The 15,383-nt window shown below is 42.3% G+C and overlaps 1 protein-coding gene across 1 annotated transcript in view; it reads left to right on the top strand.

Annotated features, from left to right (window-relative positions):
* Positions 1–6,985: 6,985 nt before the first annotated feature.
* znrf1 (zinc and ring finger 1) overlaps positions 6,986–15,383 on the top strand; it is a 144,932-nt gene continuing 136,534 nt past the window's right edge. Inside the window, exon 1 of the mRNA XM_034084472.2 lies at positions 6,986–8,317. Coding sequence (XP_033940363.1) covers positions 7,927–8,317 — 391 coding nt within the window. The 5' untranslated portion in view covers positions 6,986–7,926. The remainder of the gene's footprint in view (positions 8,318–15,383) is intronic.

The raw sequence follows: 15,383 nt of genomic DNA, 5'->3' as shown, positions 1-15,383 counted from the left end.
GCCATCTAGTGTTTATATATATCTATGGTCAGGAGCATCACTTTCTAATGTTTATTGATACATTTAGAGGGAGGGGATCTAAAGTAATGCTTTAAAATTCAGATTGGATTCATTTCTACCATTTTCTTAAATTCATGGTAGTTTCAGTAATCCCCTGGTAATTGAGGACACAAGTTATCTAAATGACTAATGTCGTCTTTATGGCTTTCAGAAAGGACAGGAGACCGACAGGATATGATGATGATGATGTTAAATGTGTTGTTTTAGGAACATCCATTGCAAATACATGGAATTCAATAAACATTGAATAGCATATCATGCAGTTTGTCGGTGCCTTTTCCTCCGTGTTGTCCTGGTTTGCTGTGCTGCCTCCTAGTCGCCACCATGGTTTGCTGTGCTGCCTGGGGATGCTCAAATCGCTCAGAGAAAGGAGTACGAATGTACGGCTTCCCCACTGACACAGAGCGGAGGAAAAAATGGCTGGCTCAAGTCAGCAGGAGCAATTTCACGACCAACAGCAACAAAATATGTGATTTATATACAAACACTGCATTTGCACTTTTTCACAAAACGAAAACCACACCATTGGGAAAGCGTAATGTTTTGTTTAATACAAAAAAACAGGGAAAGGCTTGAAAAACACCGAGAGTTGAGACTCAGGGTGCAGGGTGAGGGTCTCAGTGCAGGTATTCAGGCTCCATTGAACCCCCCTCTGGTTCTTGTGCTGAGAGAGGGAGCAACAGACAGAAGAAAGGGTTATACACACCTATATAGCACACCTATTGCCTTGGGGAGATAACGTGTTTACTTATATAAAACAGTAGTATTAAACGTACCTTGTGTTTTCACTCTCACTTAAGTCCCTCTCCCTTTGCCATCAATCCAGAATCAGCTGAGCTGCAACATTATACAGACAGGTAATAATCAACAGAATCACAAGGACACAATATGGCTCTGCTAAAAACACTCACTCTTACACGCACCAAAGTTATATTTATCTAATATTTAACTCCCTCCTCCCCCGCATACAATCCCGTTTAGAAGCCCCTCTTCTCTAATTCAACATGTTGGACGAAATGACATAGAGAGAACGGAATTTACAATTAAAAGGCTGTTCAACGTGTGTTGCTAACTTGCTTCGGTATGCTAGCTTAATCTGTTATCTGTAAACGTTCCCTAAATCTACTAATTTAGGGATAATCCACTGACATCCTTTAATACACATGTTCATTTGAATCAGATGTACTGATAATATCCGCAATATACATCTTTAAACTTCTTCTTACCTTTAAAAGTCCGTCACGAACGGTCTATTATGCTGCAACTCCACAGCTCTGCCAGCCTTGGCGCTAACTTCCGGGGAACGATTGAGAGGCTCCACGATCCGCCATTGCTGTAAAAAAGTGGTCCATTGGAGTGAACGGAGATGTCGTAACTCTTCTATTAAATGGCTCTGGTCCGGGGGCATTCACCACCGGTAAGATTTTTTTTAAATGTTGGAATTAAATACATCAATCTAGTTCACTTTGAGGGGGAAATAAAGAGAGAGACTACACCCACATGAAACAGAACTGTATACATTTAAATAATCATACAATCATAATAACATGGCCATAACCAATATACCATATCCAATATGAAAAAACATTGAAACTTGTTTATTTATTTGTTTTTGGTTCATTTATAGTAGTGAGTGTGGGCTCCTGAACCAGCCTCACCTGTCTCCCCCTTTCTCCTCTTTGTGGCAGAAGCAAAGACTAGTTTTAGCTCTCAACAAGTTTTAAAGTTTATCTTACATTTATTCCCCTAGTTAACATTTTTTATTATTATTCATGCATATTTGACTAATCACTCCCCCTTCAAATGGAAATATGTGTTTACATGAATGGTGACCAAACCGTGAGACCCACTGAGAACTAAGTTAACTATCTAAACACTCAGCAGAGTCCTTTGCCTCACCTGAGCTGTAGTTATCAGCCTCTCAGTCTGACAGGAGAGGACTCTCCTCCACCTTGTTGTTGAAACGGCTCCTTATATCCGTTAGCGCAGCTAGCTAGCACCAGATGCTAACAACAACAATAGCCTACACGTAACCAGTGCGCGCGCTTTCTCTCTCTCGCTCGCTTGCGCACACACACACACACACACACACACACACACACACACACACACACACACACACACACACACACACACACACACACACACACACACACACACACACACACACACACACACACACACACACACACACACACACACACACACACACACACACAGCAAGGTCCCCAGGCTCTCATTACCAAAGCCCTGCCCGACTCACAGCAGGAGGAAAATAGAAAGTTGGACATCAACATCTCAGCTGTTTTCCCCTGACTACATCATCGTCATAGCGACCCTGATGCTTCATGTCAGTGGGAGGAGAGCAGGAAAGGTGGTGGGGGTCAACTGAAGCTCGAAAAAAGTGTGCAAGCTGACAAAAGAGAGGCCTGTATGAAATTGGTAATGTACAAATGCAGCAATAAATCAAATTGTGTGGTGGGAAAGTGGACCATTTTCCTTTTTCCTAAGGGTGTGGTCAGCAGCTAGCTTGTTGGGGCTAAAGAGGTGAGGCTATGGCCACCACATTGCAGGAAGTCATCGCTATGTTAATATTGTTTGCCAGCTCATAGAGTGTTATCGTGAAGGCAAACATGTTGAGTACACCAACGTTTAAGTGAGACAAAGTATGGGTCCCAAGCAAACAGAAACTGGAGGATGCTAACTTGCAATAAAAGTTGCATTACAGACAAAAGTTGCATGTGCAGACAATAGCTGAACATTACTTACCAATTTGGAACATTTTAGAGTGATTTCGGACGATATTGTGGATGTTGAGTCAATTTCTGACATTTTCAGGATCAAAAATGGCTGATTTAGATTTTGACGTTTGAATGTTTTACGGGACTCAAAATGTGATTTTGTATTCCTAAAAATGTCAGAAATGGATTCAACATCAAATATACCTCAATTATCGGTCCAAAATCATCCATGCATTTGTGTATCTATTGTCTGCATTGCTAATGAATGTTAATGAATGCAACTCATGCTAATTGTGCAACTTACCCAACATACAGTTAGCATCCTGTAGTTTCTATGTGCTGGGGTCCCCGTACTATACATTTCTAACATAACACCTTGGGTCACTCAACATTTTTGTGTTCACTCGGCTGGCAACTAGACTATAATGGAGGCATGCACGTTTATTTAAAAAACTGATGTGGATATTGGCGCTGGAGGCTTGTTGGTGATGGATGCCTCACACCTCAGCCAGGAAAGATCACATACAACCGATAGACAGCCCATCAGGATGAGTGACACGTGTTGGGTTGAGAACTGGACCTTCTGAGATGTGACTGACGATACTCTTCCTGTGTCAGTCAACATCGGCGGGTTCAAACTGTGTGCAGTCAAGGGTGGAGGCAAATAACCCTATCAACGGAATGATCAGACAGAGGCTGCTCAGACCAAAATGTCAAATATGTAATGCTCTAATAAAAAGACTGATGCTCTTATAAAGCAGTTCTGCCCCTTTTCATCCTCAGACCTCTGCTCCAACCGGGTTAACATGACCTTTCCTTCCAGCAGAAAGGTTCCTCTCTCAGGGGGCTTCTGGAGGTGAATGAGATCTTTTCTGGAAACCTGCGATGTTTAAAACAAATCAAGGATTAGTATTTATTTTAGAGAAACCACTGTGGCCAACGAAACTCCTCCTAGTTCAATTTTAGCTGTTGCATGTGCCTTGAACCTGCATTATTTCAAAGGCCAGCAGGGGGCGACTAATTGCAAAAAGAACTCAAGTTGTGTAGAAGTCTGTGAGGCAGAGTCAGACCCACCAGCGTTGCGTTCACAATACATACATAAAAAAAATCCTCAGGCCAGCAGGCCACTTAACAGGCCAGGCCATCGGGAAACCCTCTCGGTGCTCCCGAAGGCCAGTCCGGGCCTGGTACTCTGGGATTTTAACACTTTGGTATTTGCTGTGTCTGTGCTCCCAGTGGGCAGGATGAACATGAATGAGTCTGTCCACTCAGGGTTAAAAGCTCTGTTCTCACTGTCCACTTTCCTCTTCTTGGAGAGCGCCATGTGTAATTATTTGTCTCTCCCTGTCTTCCGCTAACACGCCTGTTCACTCTCCTCTCCGTCTTCTCTCTCTGTATCGCTAATTATTCTCTTCACTCACTTTCCTCTCCGCTTCTCTCTGCCGCACTCTTGTCTCTTCTTCTGTGTTTCTCTCCCTGTATCGCTCACTCGTCTCTTTCGCCCCTTTTCGGCAGCGGTTAAAATAGAATCACCCCGTCAAAATTGAAATCCCCTATTATTAATGTATTGAATATAGGTCCGGGTCCGTATAGGTCGGCGTCTGGGTCCGGATCCGGACCGCGGTCCGCCTGTTGCCGACCCCTGATTTATATGTTGCATCGTTTATTTTAAGGCACATGCAGCTTTCAATTTAAGTAAAACCTGCACCAAAGAAAGAAATTAGTATTTAAAGCCAAGCAAGAGCGATAAAAGCAAGAAAATCACTTCATGTGTTGTGTTATCACAGAGGATGGTCTGAATACAGTATTTTATTGTGAAATAATACAGTAACATGTTGTGAAATCCTGGTAATCATTTATCCTGTACATTCACAGTAAGTAACCGTGCCTGCGTTGATTTCACAGTGAAATTCAAAATTACAGTATTATATTGTGAACATTACAGGTAAAGACTGTAAAGTGGTAAAACAGTAATTTATTGTAAAATATTACAGCTAAATATTGTGAAATCATGGTAATATTTTACAGTGCAGTAATCGCAATAATTTAGCAAATATGGTGGAAAAATATGTGAATAACTTGTAAGGACAATGATATGCTGTCTGGGGGCTTGATAGTGGGAAGAGCAAGATCAGGAGCTTTATGTATTTTCTTCTAAAGTCTAAAGTAAAAGATCAATCTTGATTGGGCCAAATGTGAACCCGAGTCAACCACAACAATGTTGCTGGGTCTTCACCGACCCGAACACCAAATGATACACTTTTTTTTTTAGAGACCTTCAGACTTGGCTAAAATTGTCAAAATCAGTTTTGTAGTGTTTATATAGCTGTTGTTGATGATATCATGAAGCCTTGTTCCGATACAAAAAAACTAGTACATTATTATATTAATTTAACTTGAAACGTGTCACGGGAGACCCGAACACAACATAAGGGTTAAGAAATAAACTCACATTCTAGACTCTTATACCTTTTCCAGAATCTACCAATTGAAATCACAGACAAGCAGTTTAACGAATGGGATAAAACCATATCAAGGTACAATTGGCAAGGTAAGAAACCAAGGATTAGATGCTGTACTCTTCAACTAGCAAAAAACAAGGGAGGAGTAGCGCTCCCCTGCTTGAAGGACTACTATATATCAGCCCAATTAAGAAGCTTGTTCTGCTGGTGCAAGCCAGACTACAGAGCTAGATGGAAAGAAATTGAGAATAATGTATCAGGGGGAGTACCAATCGAGGCAAGGTTAGGGGATAAAATACATGTTAAAAACTTACTGGAAAAAGATAACCTCTCCTTAAAATGATGGTTAAGGGTCATTACCAGGAGTGACTTGCTGGAGGAAATGAAGATATTAAGATGGTGCTCACATGATCTTGATTTCACCCCGAGCAAGTAGATACAAAATGTAAAGGTTGGGCCAAACATGGCCTTACTTCATATTGCACATTTTTCAACAAAGGAACCATGTTTGATTTTCTAACACTAAAAAAACGATATGGATTGAATAACGGTGATTTTTTAGATTTCTACAGGTACGCCATTACTTAAATAGTTCCCTGTCAGACAGCCAGAAGGCCCTTGAAAACCCTTTATTAATAGTTTTCACCAGTGCATACACATCAGACACAGGGATGAAAGTCATCTCAAAACTTTACCAAGCTCTTCAAGATATTAAAAAGGAAAATACTTTCTATATAAAACACAAATGGGACAACGAAACAAAAAAAAACATCCCTGACGAAGTCTGGACAAATTACTGTACTTTTCAATGGAAGATCTCGAGCTCAGGCACCTGCAGAATGTTTAGTTGGAAGATGCTGAGCAGGTACTTTTTCAGCCCTGCTCAGTCATCACATCCTCTAGGGGCGGGCCCCCCAGCTGCTGGAGGAAATGTGGTTCTCAGCTAGCACATCACTAACATTTCTTTTGAGCTTGCCCTTTAATAGTAACTTTTTGTCAAAAGATCCAGAAATTGAAATAGTACTACAGGAAAAAATCCCATGGGACGAATTTCTATTTGGGCTCGTACATTCAATCCCCACAAACTCCAAAACAAAACAATTATTTGGAATTCTTACTGTTGCAGCAAAAAAAGCAATAGCTAGAAAATGTCTCAAAGCGGATATCCCTTCTCTTGACAACTGGTACGACAAAATCCATGAAATCTATGTTATGGAAAGAATCACCTTCTCAATGAGGCTTCAGGAAAATACATTTGAAGAAATATGGAAAAAGTGGAGAATTTACATATCCCAAAGACGACCATCCCTTGTTTGACTGTGTTTCTAAACACCGATTGAATGTATATGTATAGATGTGCATGTATGTGTGTATTGTATGTATGTTGATATGCACATGACATTTGCTATTTCAAACAACCCCTGTGTACTTTTTCGTTTTTATTTTATTTTGGCTAATTTTGTTTGCTATTTCATTTGTCACTTTCGGGTCTCTAAAAATATATGATTTGAAAAACTGTACTTGTATTATAACGTGACCCCAAATAAATAAAGAATAAAAATAAATAAAAAATAAAAAACTCAAATATTTCCAATTCCATAACGAATATTGTAAAATTGGATATGCAGATGGACATCTGTTTTTAGAGCTATATATTGTTTTGCTTATAGTCTTGCTCTTACTAACATAAATAAAGTCAAAACTATTTATCTAGTAGGCTATTGCTGTAGAAGAGGTCTACCTGGTGTGTCCACTGCCTCACCTCGTCACCTCCTAAGATAAATGCCCCATGATTCAGAGGACTTTAAGGTCACACTGCAGTCAACATCCCTATTGATTGTGAATTAAAGCAAAGTGTATTTGCCTTCTCTCAGCAGCCTACTGTCTCCTATCCTGTCTCTAGGCTATTTATGATCCGGGCTTGCGCACTGAGCGCCTCCATTGTCTGGCCAGCAGCAGCAGAAGCAGCGGCGGCGGAGCGGAGAGCAGCGGAGGGCTGATGTGAGCGCAGGGGAGCGGCTTCACTGTGACCCGATCCCCGCGAGAAAAAGCGACAGCTGTTCGGACAACACCGGACAGACATCACGGACCAGACGTCATTGTTGTTGTTTTTCAAAGGCAGACTGTCGTCGGTCAGACAGGCAGCAACAGTTGTCACAATGTCTGAGATCAGATGAGGCGGGAGCAGAGGAGCGAACACTGCGGCGCTGCTGTGCTCCCGGCCGGGCGGGATAAACGTGTTGCTGCCGCGTCCCGCCTGCGATGATACCGCCGTGCTAACCACCTGGGACAGCGAGGGAGTGAGCTGTAACATCGTTGTGTCATTCAGGACTATCGGCTTCACTCGGCTTCTCAGACATCCCCCGGTTGTGTCCCGGTTGTGTCTGCGGGTGAGCTGAATCCAGACTTCGGGGCGGGCTCATGTTCCGCTCGGCAGCGGAGCGGGCTGTTGCGTCTGCAGAGAGTCAGAGCTGACGAGCCTGCTGCCGAGACACAAGGACAGACAGACATACGGACAGAGAGAGACAGACAGACAGCAGGCCGAGAGACAGACAGGAGCGAGGGGAGGGGGGCGACAGCCTGTTTCGGCTCTCTCGACCCTGTGCGGATCGAGCCGAGCCCCCTCCTGTTTCCGAACAGAACCCACCTATCTCCCGCTTTGGATGGGAGGAAAGCAGAGCACAGCGGGCCGGCCCCGGGGTGCTTTCCCCGGTGTCTCTACAGATGACAGCGCAGTGCCACCCTCGGCCCACTTCGGCCACTACCGGCCGAGCGGCACCATGGGCCTACGCAGTCGCTCGGTGAGCTCCGTGGCCGGGATGGGCATCGACCACAGCCCTGCCATGCCCTTCGGCTTCTACACCCCCAGAGGGACGGACTCGGACAGAGCCGTGGGGGGGTCAAGGGGCACTACCGCCGCCCTCCACGGTACCGGCTACCAGGACACTGGGGGAGGGCACCACACGGAGGGGGTGCTCTATCTGGGTTCCCGGGGGTCGCTGGCTGACACCTTGCCCCTGCACATCGCGCCCCGCTGGTTCAGCGCGCACAGTGGTAAGCGTGAGCTCTGCACACACGCACGCGCACACACGCATACTTTTAGTGACGCTGGAGGATTAATCATCGCAGAAATCCTCACACAAATCTCTCCGACACCTTGACTCACGCACACCTTGTTTACCTGCGGGAGGAAGGACACCTTTGCAGTGTCATTACATTGCATGGCTGTGTAGGGAAGTTCAGACCAGTCTGAGGATGCTAAGAGAGAGAGAAACACAGCAGATTTACAATTTGTTTTAGCTTTAGGCCTAACTATAAGCAGCCCCTTGTAACAACATATGTTTCCCTCAGGTTCCTACCCTGTGTTTGGAAATAATTCAGCTTCTTAACACTTTATATTTGACTTGCTCTGAATCTGAATTCTAAACATTCTTTTTAAAAAACACACACAATGTTGATCAATTCTGCTCCAACACTCAGAGAAAGGTTGTTATAGGTAATTAGATACATTGAGGGGAACATAGGCCTATGTCGTTTGCATGTATGGGAAACTGGATTTAGCGATCATTGCATTGCAGGTCTCGTCACGCTGCACTTTCTGCATAGGTCACTCCTTGTGTGAAATGACACTAACACGCCTGTTGCCACATCTGGCTGAGTCAATTAGCCCGGCGATAAGAGAGGAGAACGGGAGGAGGGGAAACAAGGAAAGATAAGGGATGGAGGAAGGTGAGGCAGGGAAGGAAAAGGAAGGAGGGAAGGAGGGAGGGAAGGAGGGAGAGGATGAAGGGTTTGGGGGATGTTCATGCTTATCATCGGCTTAGCACTCACTTCACAACCTGTACACACAGGTGAGATGGCCCAGTGGGCCCTCTAAGCTAATTTACAGATGGCCCTGAGCCCAATAGAGATTGCCCTGAAAAATGCGCGCGGACGAAATGACGCACGAAGGGTTTTGGGGGGCCTCCGTCCCCCTAGACAATTTAGATTTTTGCAGGTCTTAGATGCTGTCTGGTGCATTCTCTAGACTGAATTATAAGATGAACCACCACAATATTATATTGTACAATTTCAATTTTATTCTTCATTTCACTTGTTTGTTTGTTCTTGTTTGTGTTTGCTCGCTTGCATGCCCTGCATAGCTATAAGAAATACTTAAGTTGTTGGTCAAAACACTTTCCATCTGATGAAGGCAAATGCCTTCCCAGATGGAAAAAAGTAGAAAACATTACATTCAGTTATAACCGCCAAAACAAACATTATTTACATATGTTTACATATATGTTTAGTTTTACTGTCGGGTCACTCATTACTGGATCCGCGAGCTGCATGAGACTGGCATAATAGATTGCCCGATCGGGCAACCAGCAGGTGAGGCTTCATTGCCCGAGCTAAATACTATATGGCCCCGGGACATCGGGCAGTCCTTAATGTCGAGCCCTGATTACACACACACACGCACGCACGCACGCACGCACGCACGCACGCACGCACGCACGCACGACACGCACGCACGCACGCACACACACACACACACACACACACACACACACACACACACACACACACACACACACACACACACACACACACACACACACACACACAGCAAGGTCCCCAGGCTCTCATTACCAAAGCCCTGCCCGACTCACAGCAGGAGGAAAATAGAAAGTTGGACATCAACATCTCAGCTGTTTTCCCCTGACTACATCATCGTCATAGCGACCCTGATGCTTCATGTCAGTGGGAGGAGAGCAGGAAAGGTGGTGGGGGTCAACTGAAGCTCGAAAAAAGTGTGCAAGCTGACAAAAGAGAGGCCTGTATGAAATTGGTAATGTACAAATGCAGCAATAAATCAAATTGTGTGGTGGGAAAGTGGACCATTTTCCTTTTTCCTAAGGGTGTGGTCAGCAGCTAGCTTGTTGGGGCTAAAGAGGTGAGGCTATGGCCACCACATTGCAGGAAGTCATCGCTATGTTAATATTGTTTGCCAGCTCATAGAGTGTTATCGTGAAGGCAAACATGTTGAGTACACCAACGTTTAAGTGAGACAAAGTATGGGTCCCAAGCAAACAGAAACTGGAGGATGCTAACTTGCAATAAAAGTTGCATTACAGACAAAAGTTGCATGTGCAGACAATAGCTGAACATTACTTACCAATTTGGAACATTTTAGAGTGATTTCGGACGATATTGTGGATGTTGAGTCAATTTCTGACATTTTCAGGATCAAAAATGGCTGATTTAGATTTTGACGTTTGAATGTTTTACGGGACTCAAAATGTGATTTTGTATTCCTAAAAATGTCAGAAATGGATTCAACATCAAATATACCTCAATTATCGGTCCAAAATCATCCATGCATTTGTGTATCTATTGTCTGCATTGCTAATGAATGTTAATGAATGCAACTCATGCTAATTGTGCAACTTACCCAACATACAGTTAGCATCCTGTAGTTTCTATGTGCTGGGGTCCCCGTACTATACATTTCTAACATAACACCTTGGGTCACTCAACATTTTTGTGTTCACTCGGCTGGCAACTAGACTATAATGGAGGCATGCACGTTTATTTAAAAAACTGATGTGGATATTGGCGCTGGAGGCTTGTTGGTGATGGATGCCTCACACCTCAGCCAGGAAAGATCACATACAACCGATAGACAGCCCATCAGGATGAGTGACACGTGTTGGGTTGAGAACTGGACCTTCTGAGATGTGACTGACGATACTCTTCCTGTGTCAGTCAACATCGGCGGGTTCAAACTGTGTGCAGTCAAGGGTGGAGGCAAATAACCCTATCAACGGAATGATCAGACAGAGGCTGCTCAGACCAAAATGTCAAATATGTAATGCTCTAATAAAAAGACTGATGCTCTTATAAAGCAGTTCTGCCCCTTTTCATCCTCAGACCTCTGCTCCAACCGGGTTAACATGACCTTTCCTTCCAGCAGAAAGGTTCCTCTCTCAGGGGGCTTCTAGAGGTGAATGAGATCTTTTCTGGAAACCTGCGATGTTTAAAACAAATCAAGGATTAGTATTTATTTTAGAGAAACCACTGTGGCCAACGAAACTCCTCCTAGTTCAATTTTAGCTGTTGCATGTGCCTTGAACCTGCATTATTTCAAAGGCCAGCAGGGGGCGACTAATTGCAAAAAGAACTCAGGTTGTGTAGAAGTCTATGAGAGTTACCCTATACCTCCCACTTGACTTAAACAGTGTGCACATCGTCTGCTTTCATCGCTATATATTCCTGAATTCAGCATGATGTTCATTTTGTACATGATGTTCATTTAGTAGCCCTGCTTTAAAGACGATACAGCTTTTAAGCGAGGCTTCTATGTGATTGACAGATCGGTACCGCAGGCCAGGGTTGTCCAGTTGAGGTCTTGTTCTTGTGTTTGTATAAGAACATATTGCCCTTTTTAAAAGGTGTGTCTATACCAACCTGATCTCACCAGAATGCGTGACTCCACCACGACTCCTTAACACCACAATGCGTGGTGGAGTCACGAACTTTGTTACATTTGCGTGTCGGCACCACGCAAACAACCCCAATGTAAAGTGAATGAGGCTCCTTTGTCGTGGTGCACACACGCATTTCTACAACGTGCATTGTGTGTAATGCAACTGTTATTTTTATTAAATTAGTTAGTTTTTAAGGAAGGCCAGAGCTTCAGCTGTGTCAAATAGATTGTTCCCTTTAGTTAACGTTATTTAAAAGATAATGATCATGTCCCCTGTATTGTATTACGAGCGTCCATTCCCATTGGATAACGGAGAATTTTACACCCGGAAGTAAGTAGCCTATTCTCCTTACTGTCGATTGATTTTACAGTGATATCTGCTCTACTCATCGACTAAAAAACACCAAATTGTCCTTTTTAATTACACAACATTGATTGGTTTGAATTGTGTACAATGCTTTTGTATTTTCCCCCTTCGATTCGGAGAAACAAATATATTTTCGGAGTTTTTGGACGGCAGAAGACACTACACTACCCAGAATCCTCAGCTATCGTTTGGGACTACACCATGTGCTTAGCTTGACAAACCCCGTGATCAGTCCTCAACCTCTGTGATTGGATGCGCGACGTTTACACAGAGCGTCCAAAAGGACTTTGAAATGGAATGAAACCCATCGACGGCACACTATTCAAAACAGGAATCGAACGTGTCCTACCCCCGTCCCCCCCTTAGGTCACAGGCTCCTCCAACAGTGCTACGCAATAAAACAGATACACAGAAAAAATAGTGAAATAGTGCAATAAGAGTCTATATACAAGTGATTGGAATATGATATATTAGATAAATAATTTCTAAGTAGCAGCCAGATGAATGTTATTTCTAAATTCAGGTGTTTAATAATCGTATAGCCTGTGGGATGAAGCTGTCTCTGAGTCTGGTGGTTTTAGTCCGGATGCTGTGGTACCGCCTGCCAGACTGCAGCAGACAGAACCGTTTGTGGCTGGGGTGATGGTGGTCTTTTATAATCCTGAGGGCTTTCTTTAAGGTTAACCTGGTATTTTTAATCCACTACATTTATTTTAGTTACTTTACAGATTTGGATTAATGATGTGAAATATAAACAACCCTTAAATCAGACTTTAGTTACACCTGAATGAAATTCAGTGAAGGTGATTGTCAAGTGCCAACAATCAGGAGAGATATTTGATAGTTGGTGCTTGAGAAGACTAAATATTTATCTGCAGATCCGTTTAAAGCATGTTCATTACTCGTTATTCTCTAATAGTTCATTAAAGACTGTATATAATTGCTATTTTGCACATCCCTTTCAAGATTTCAAGATTTTCTAAGGTTTATTGACATATCATATACACAACAGTGTAGTTATGCAATGAATGAACAACTTGGGTCACAGGTTCATCAACAGTGCATTACAAGACATCTATCAATGTATGTATACTTCCACCATTACACTGTCATATTCTGCACATTTCTTTAATTAAAGCCTTATTAGTTAGCACATCCTCCTATCAGGCACTACACTGTTTTACTCTAGATATCATTTGAGTATCTTCTTGATATTTTCTATTCTATATTTATATAATTGACCTTCTACTTTCCCACTATTTTGTATGTACTCTTAATATTTGAATGTTTTCATAAAATATAACACATTCAAAAGTGCGTTACAAAAATGAAAGACATTAAGAAAAAGGCATTTTAAACAGTCATTAAAAAGCAACACAATCTTCCTGCATTGCAATTACTCTAAACGTGTAATAACGTGCTTTAACCAGTAGGTGGTTTGGGTTAAAAGCATAGGTTAAAAGGCTGTCAAGTTTACAGTGTTAACAAAATAAAATATACTGCTGTTTCCGGTTTAGTTTACGACGAATATTATTTTGTTATTGTTTTGATATTTGTAACCCAAAAGCGATGGAAAAAACCCATAGCAACCAAAAAAAGATGGTCTTAACATGACCCAGTCGTCTAGTAGTTAATAAAAAACAATAATATCAAAACAAAATATTACTACTAACTTTATTGTGAAATTAAAACAGAACGGTAAAAGAATAGCTTCCGGTGTATTCTGATGCCCGATCTCTGTAGATAAAGAAAGAACTAAGACAGATGTGTAATATTTAATGCAGCCAAACCATTTATTACAATGCATTCATGTGATGACTTTCAAAGAGTAAAGCAAGCACTGCTGAATAAAGTATGATTTTCTCTTTTACGAAACCTTTTTTTTCATATGGAATGCAGTTGGAGGTCAACCAATCACAGAGCTTGAGGACTGATCACGGGGTTCATGGTGTAGTCCCAAACGATAGCTGAGGATTCTGGGTAGTGTAGTGTCTTCTGCCGTCCAAAAACTCCGAAAAAATATTTGTTTCTCCGAATCGAAGGGGGAAAATACAAAAGCATTGTACACAATTCAAACCAATCAATGTTGTGTAATTAACAAGGACAATTTGGTGTTTTTTAGTCGATGAGTAGAGCAGATATCACTGTAAAATCAATCGACAGTAAGGAGAATAGGCTACTTACTTCCGGGTGTAAAATTCTCCGTTATCCAATGGGAATGGACGCTCGTAATACAATACAGGGGACATGATCATTATCTTTTAAATAACGTTAACGAAAGGGAACAATCTATTTGACACAGCTGAAGCTCTGGCCTTCCTTAAAAACAAACTAATTTAATAAAAATAACAGTTGCATTACACACAATGCACGTTGTAGAAATGCGTGTGTGCACCACGACAAAGGAGCCTCATTCACTTTACATTGGGGTTGTTTGCGTGGTGCCGACACGCAAATGTAACAAAGTTCGTGACTCCACCACGCATTGTGGTGTTAAGGAGTCGTGGTGGAGTCACGCATTCTGGTGAGATCAGGTTGGTCTATACGCTGTAAAACTGTGACATTTTGCTTGCGAAGAAATATCTTGTTTAGCTCTCGGTTGTACTTAACTCTTCTTTGTTTAAAAAACAAATAAGATGGAGACTAGGGCTGTGCGATTATGGCAAAAATCATAATCACGATTATTTGGGTCAATAATTGATATCACGATTATTTTGACGATTATTCATTGACCATTTATTGAACTTTAAAACAAATAATATTTTACCAATATAAACAAGATCAACAAATATGTTGGAGCGCACTTCCAAAACCATACTAAACATATATTATTAATATGATAAATAAAAATTAATTAGACCAAAATAAATTAAATCAAATATGATGCAGTGCACTGTCACAACATACTGACAACTCCTTAACATATAGCCAACATTTTGGTAAAACATATTCAACATATTCCACTCAGTTAAACGTTGAAGGCTGGCCAACTGTCATGGTCCAGATTCTCCAGAAGTAAGAGGAAATAAATGTTGAACTACAATTTAAGACCAAATAAAAATGTTTAGGCCACCGTGGCAAATGCTGTTAGGGCTGCTCATGTCATCTCTTAAAGATGTTTTGCAAGAAACACCAGCCTGTTGACATGGTCTGGTTTCAGAGATGAGCGCAGGCAGGTGACAAGCCACCTGTACTGAAGACCCTCAGCCACGCCCCGACACATGGGGTGACGCCGGCCAATCACAAAGCTTTGATGCGTTCAAGTGCATTATTCTGGCACAGGA

The sequence above is a fragment of the Pseudochaenichthys georgianus genome, chromosome 6, assembly GCF_902827115.2.
Source record: "Pseudochaenichthys georgianus chromosome 6, fPseGeo1.2, whole genome shotgun sequence".
Lineage (NCBI taxonomy): Eukaryota > Metazoa > Chordata > Actinopteri > Perciformes > Channichthyidae > Pseudochaenichthys > Pseudochaenichthys georgianus.
This window is presented reverse-complemented; position numbering and strand designations above follow the sequence as displayed.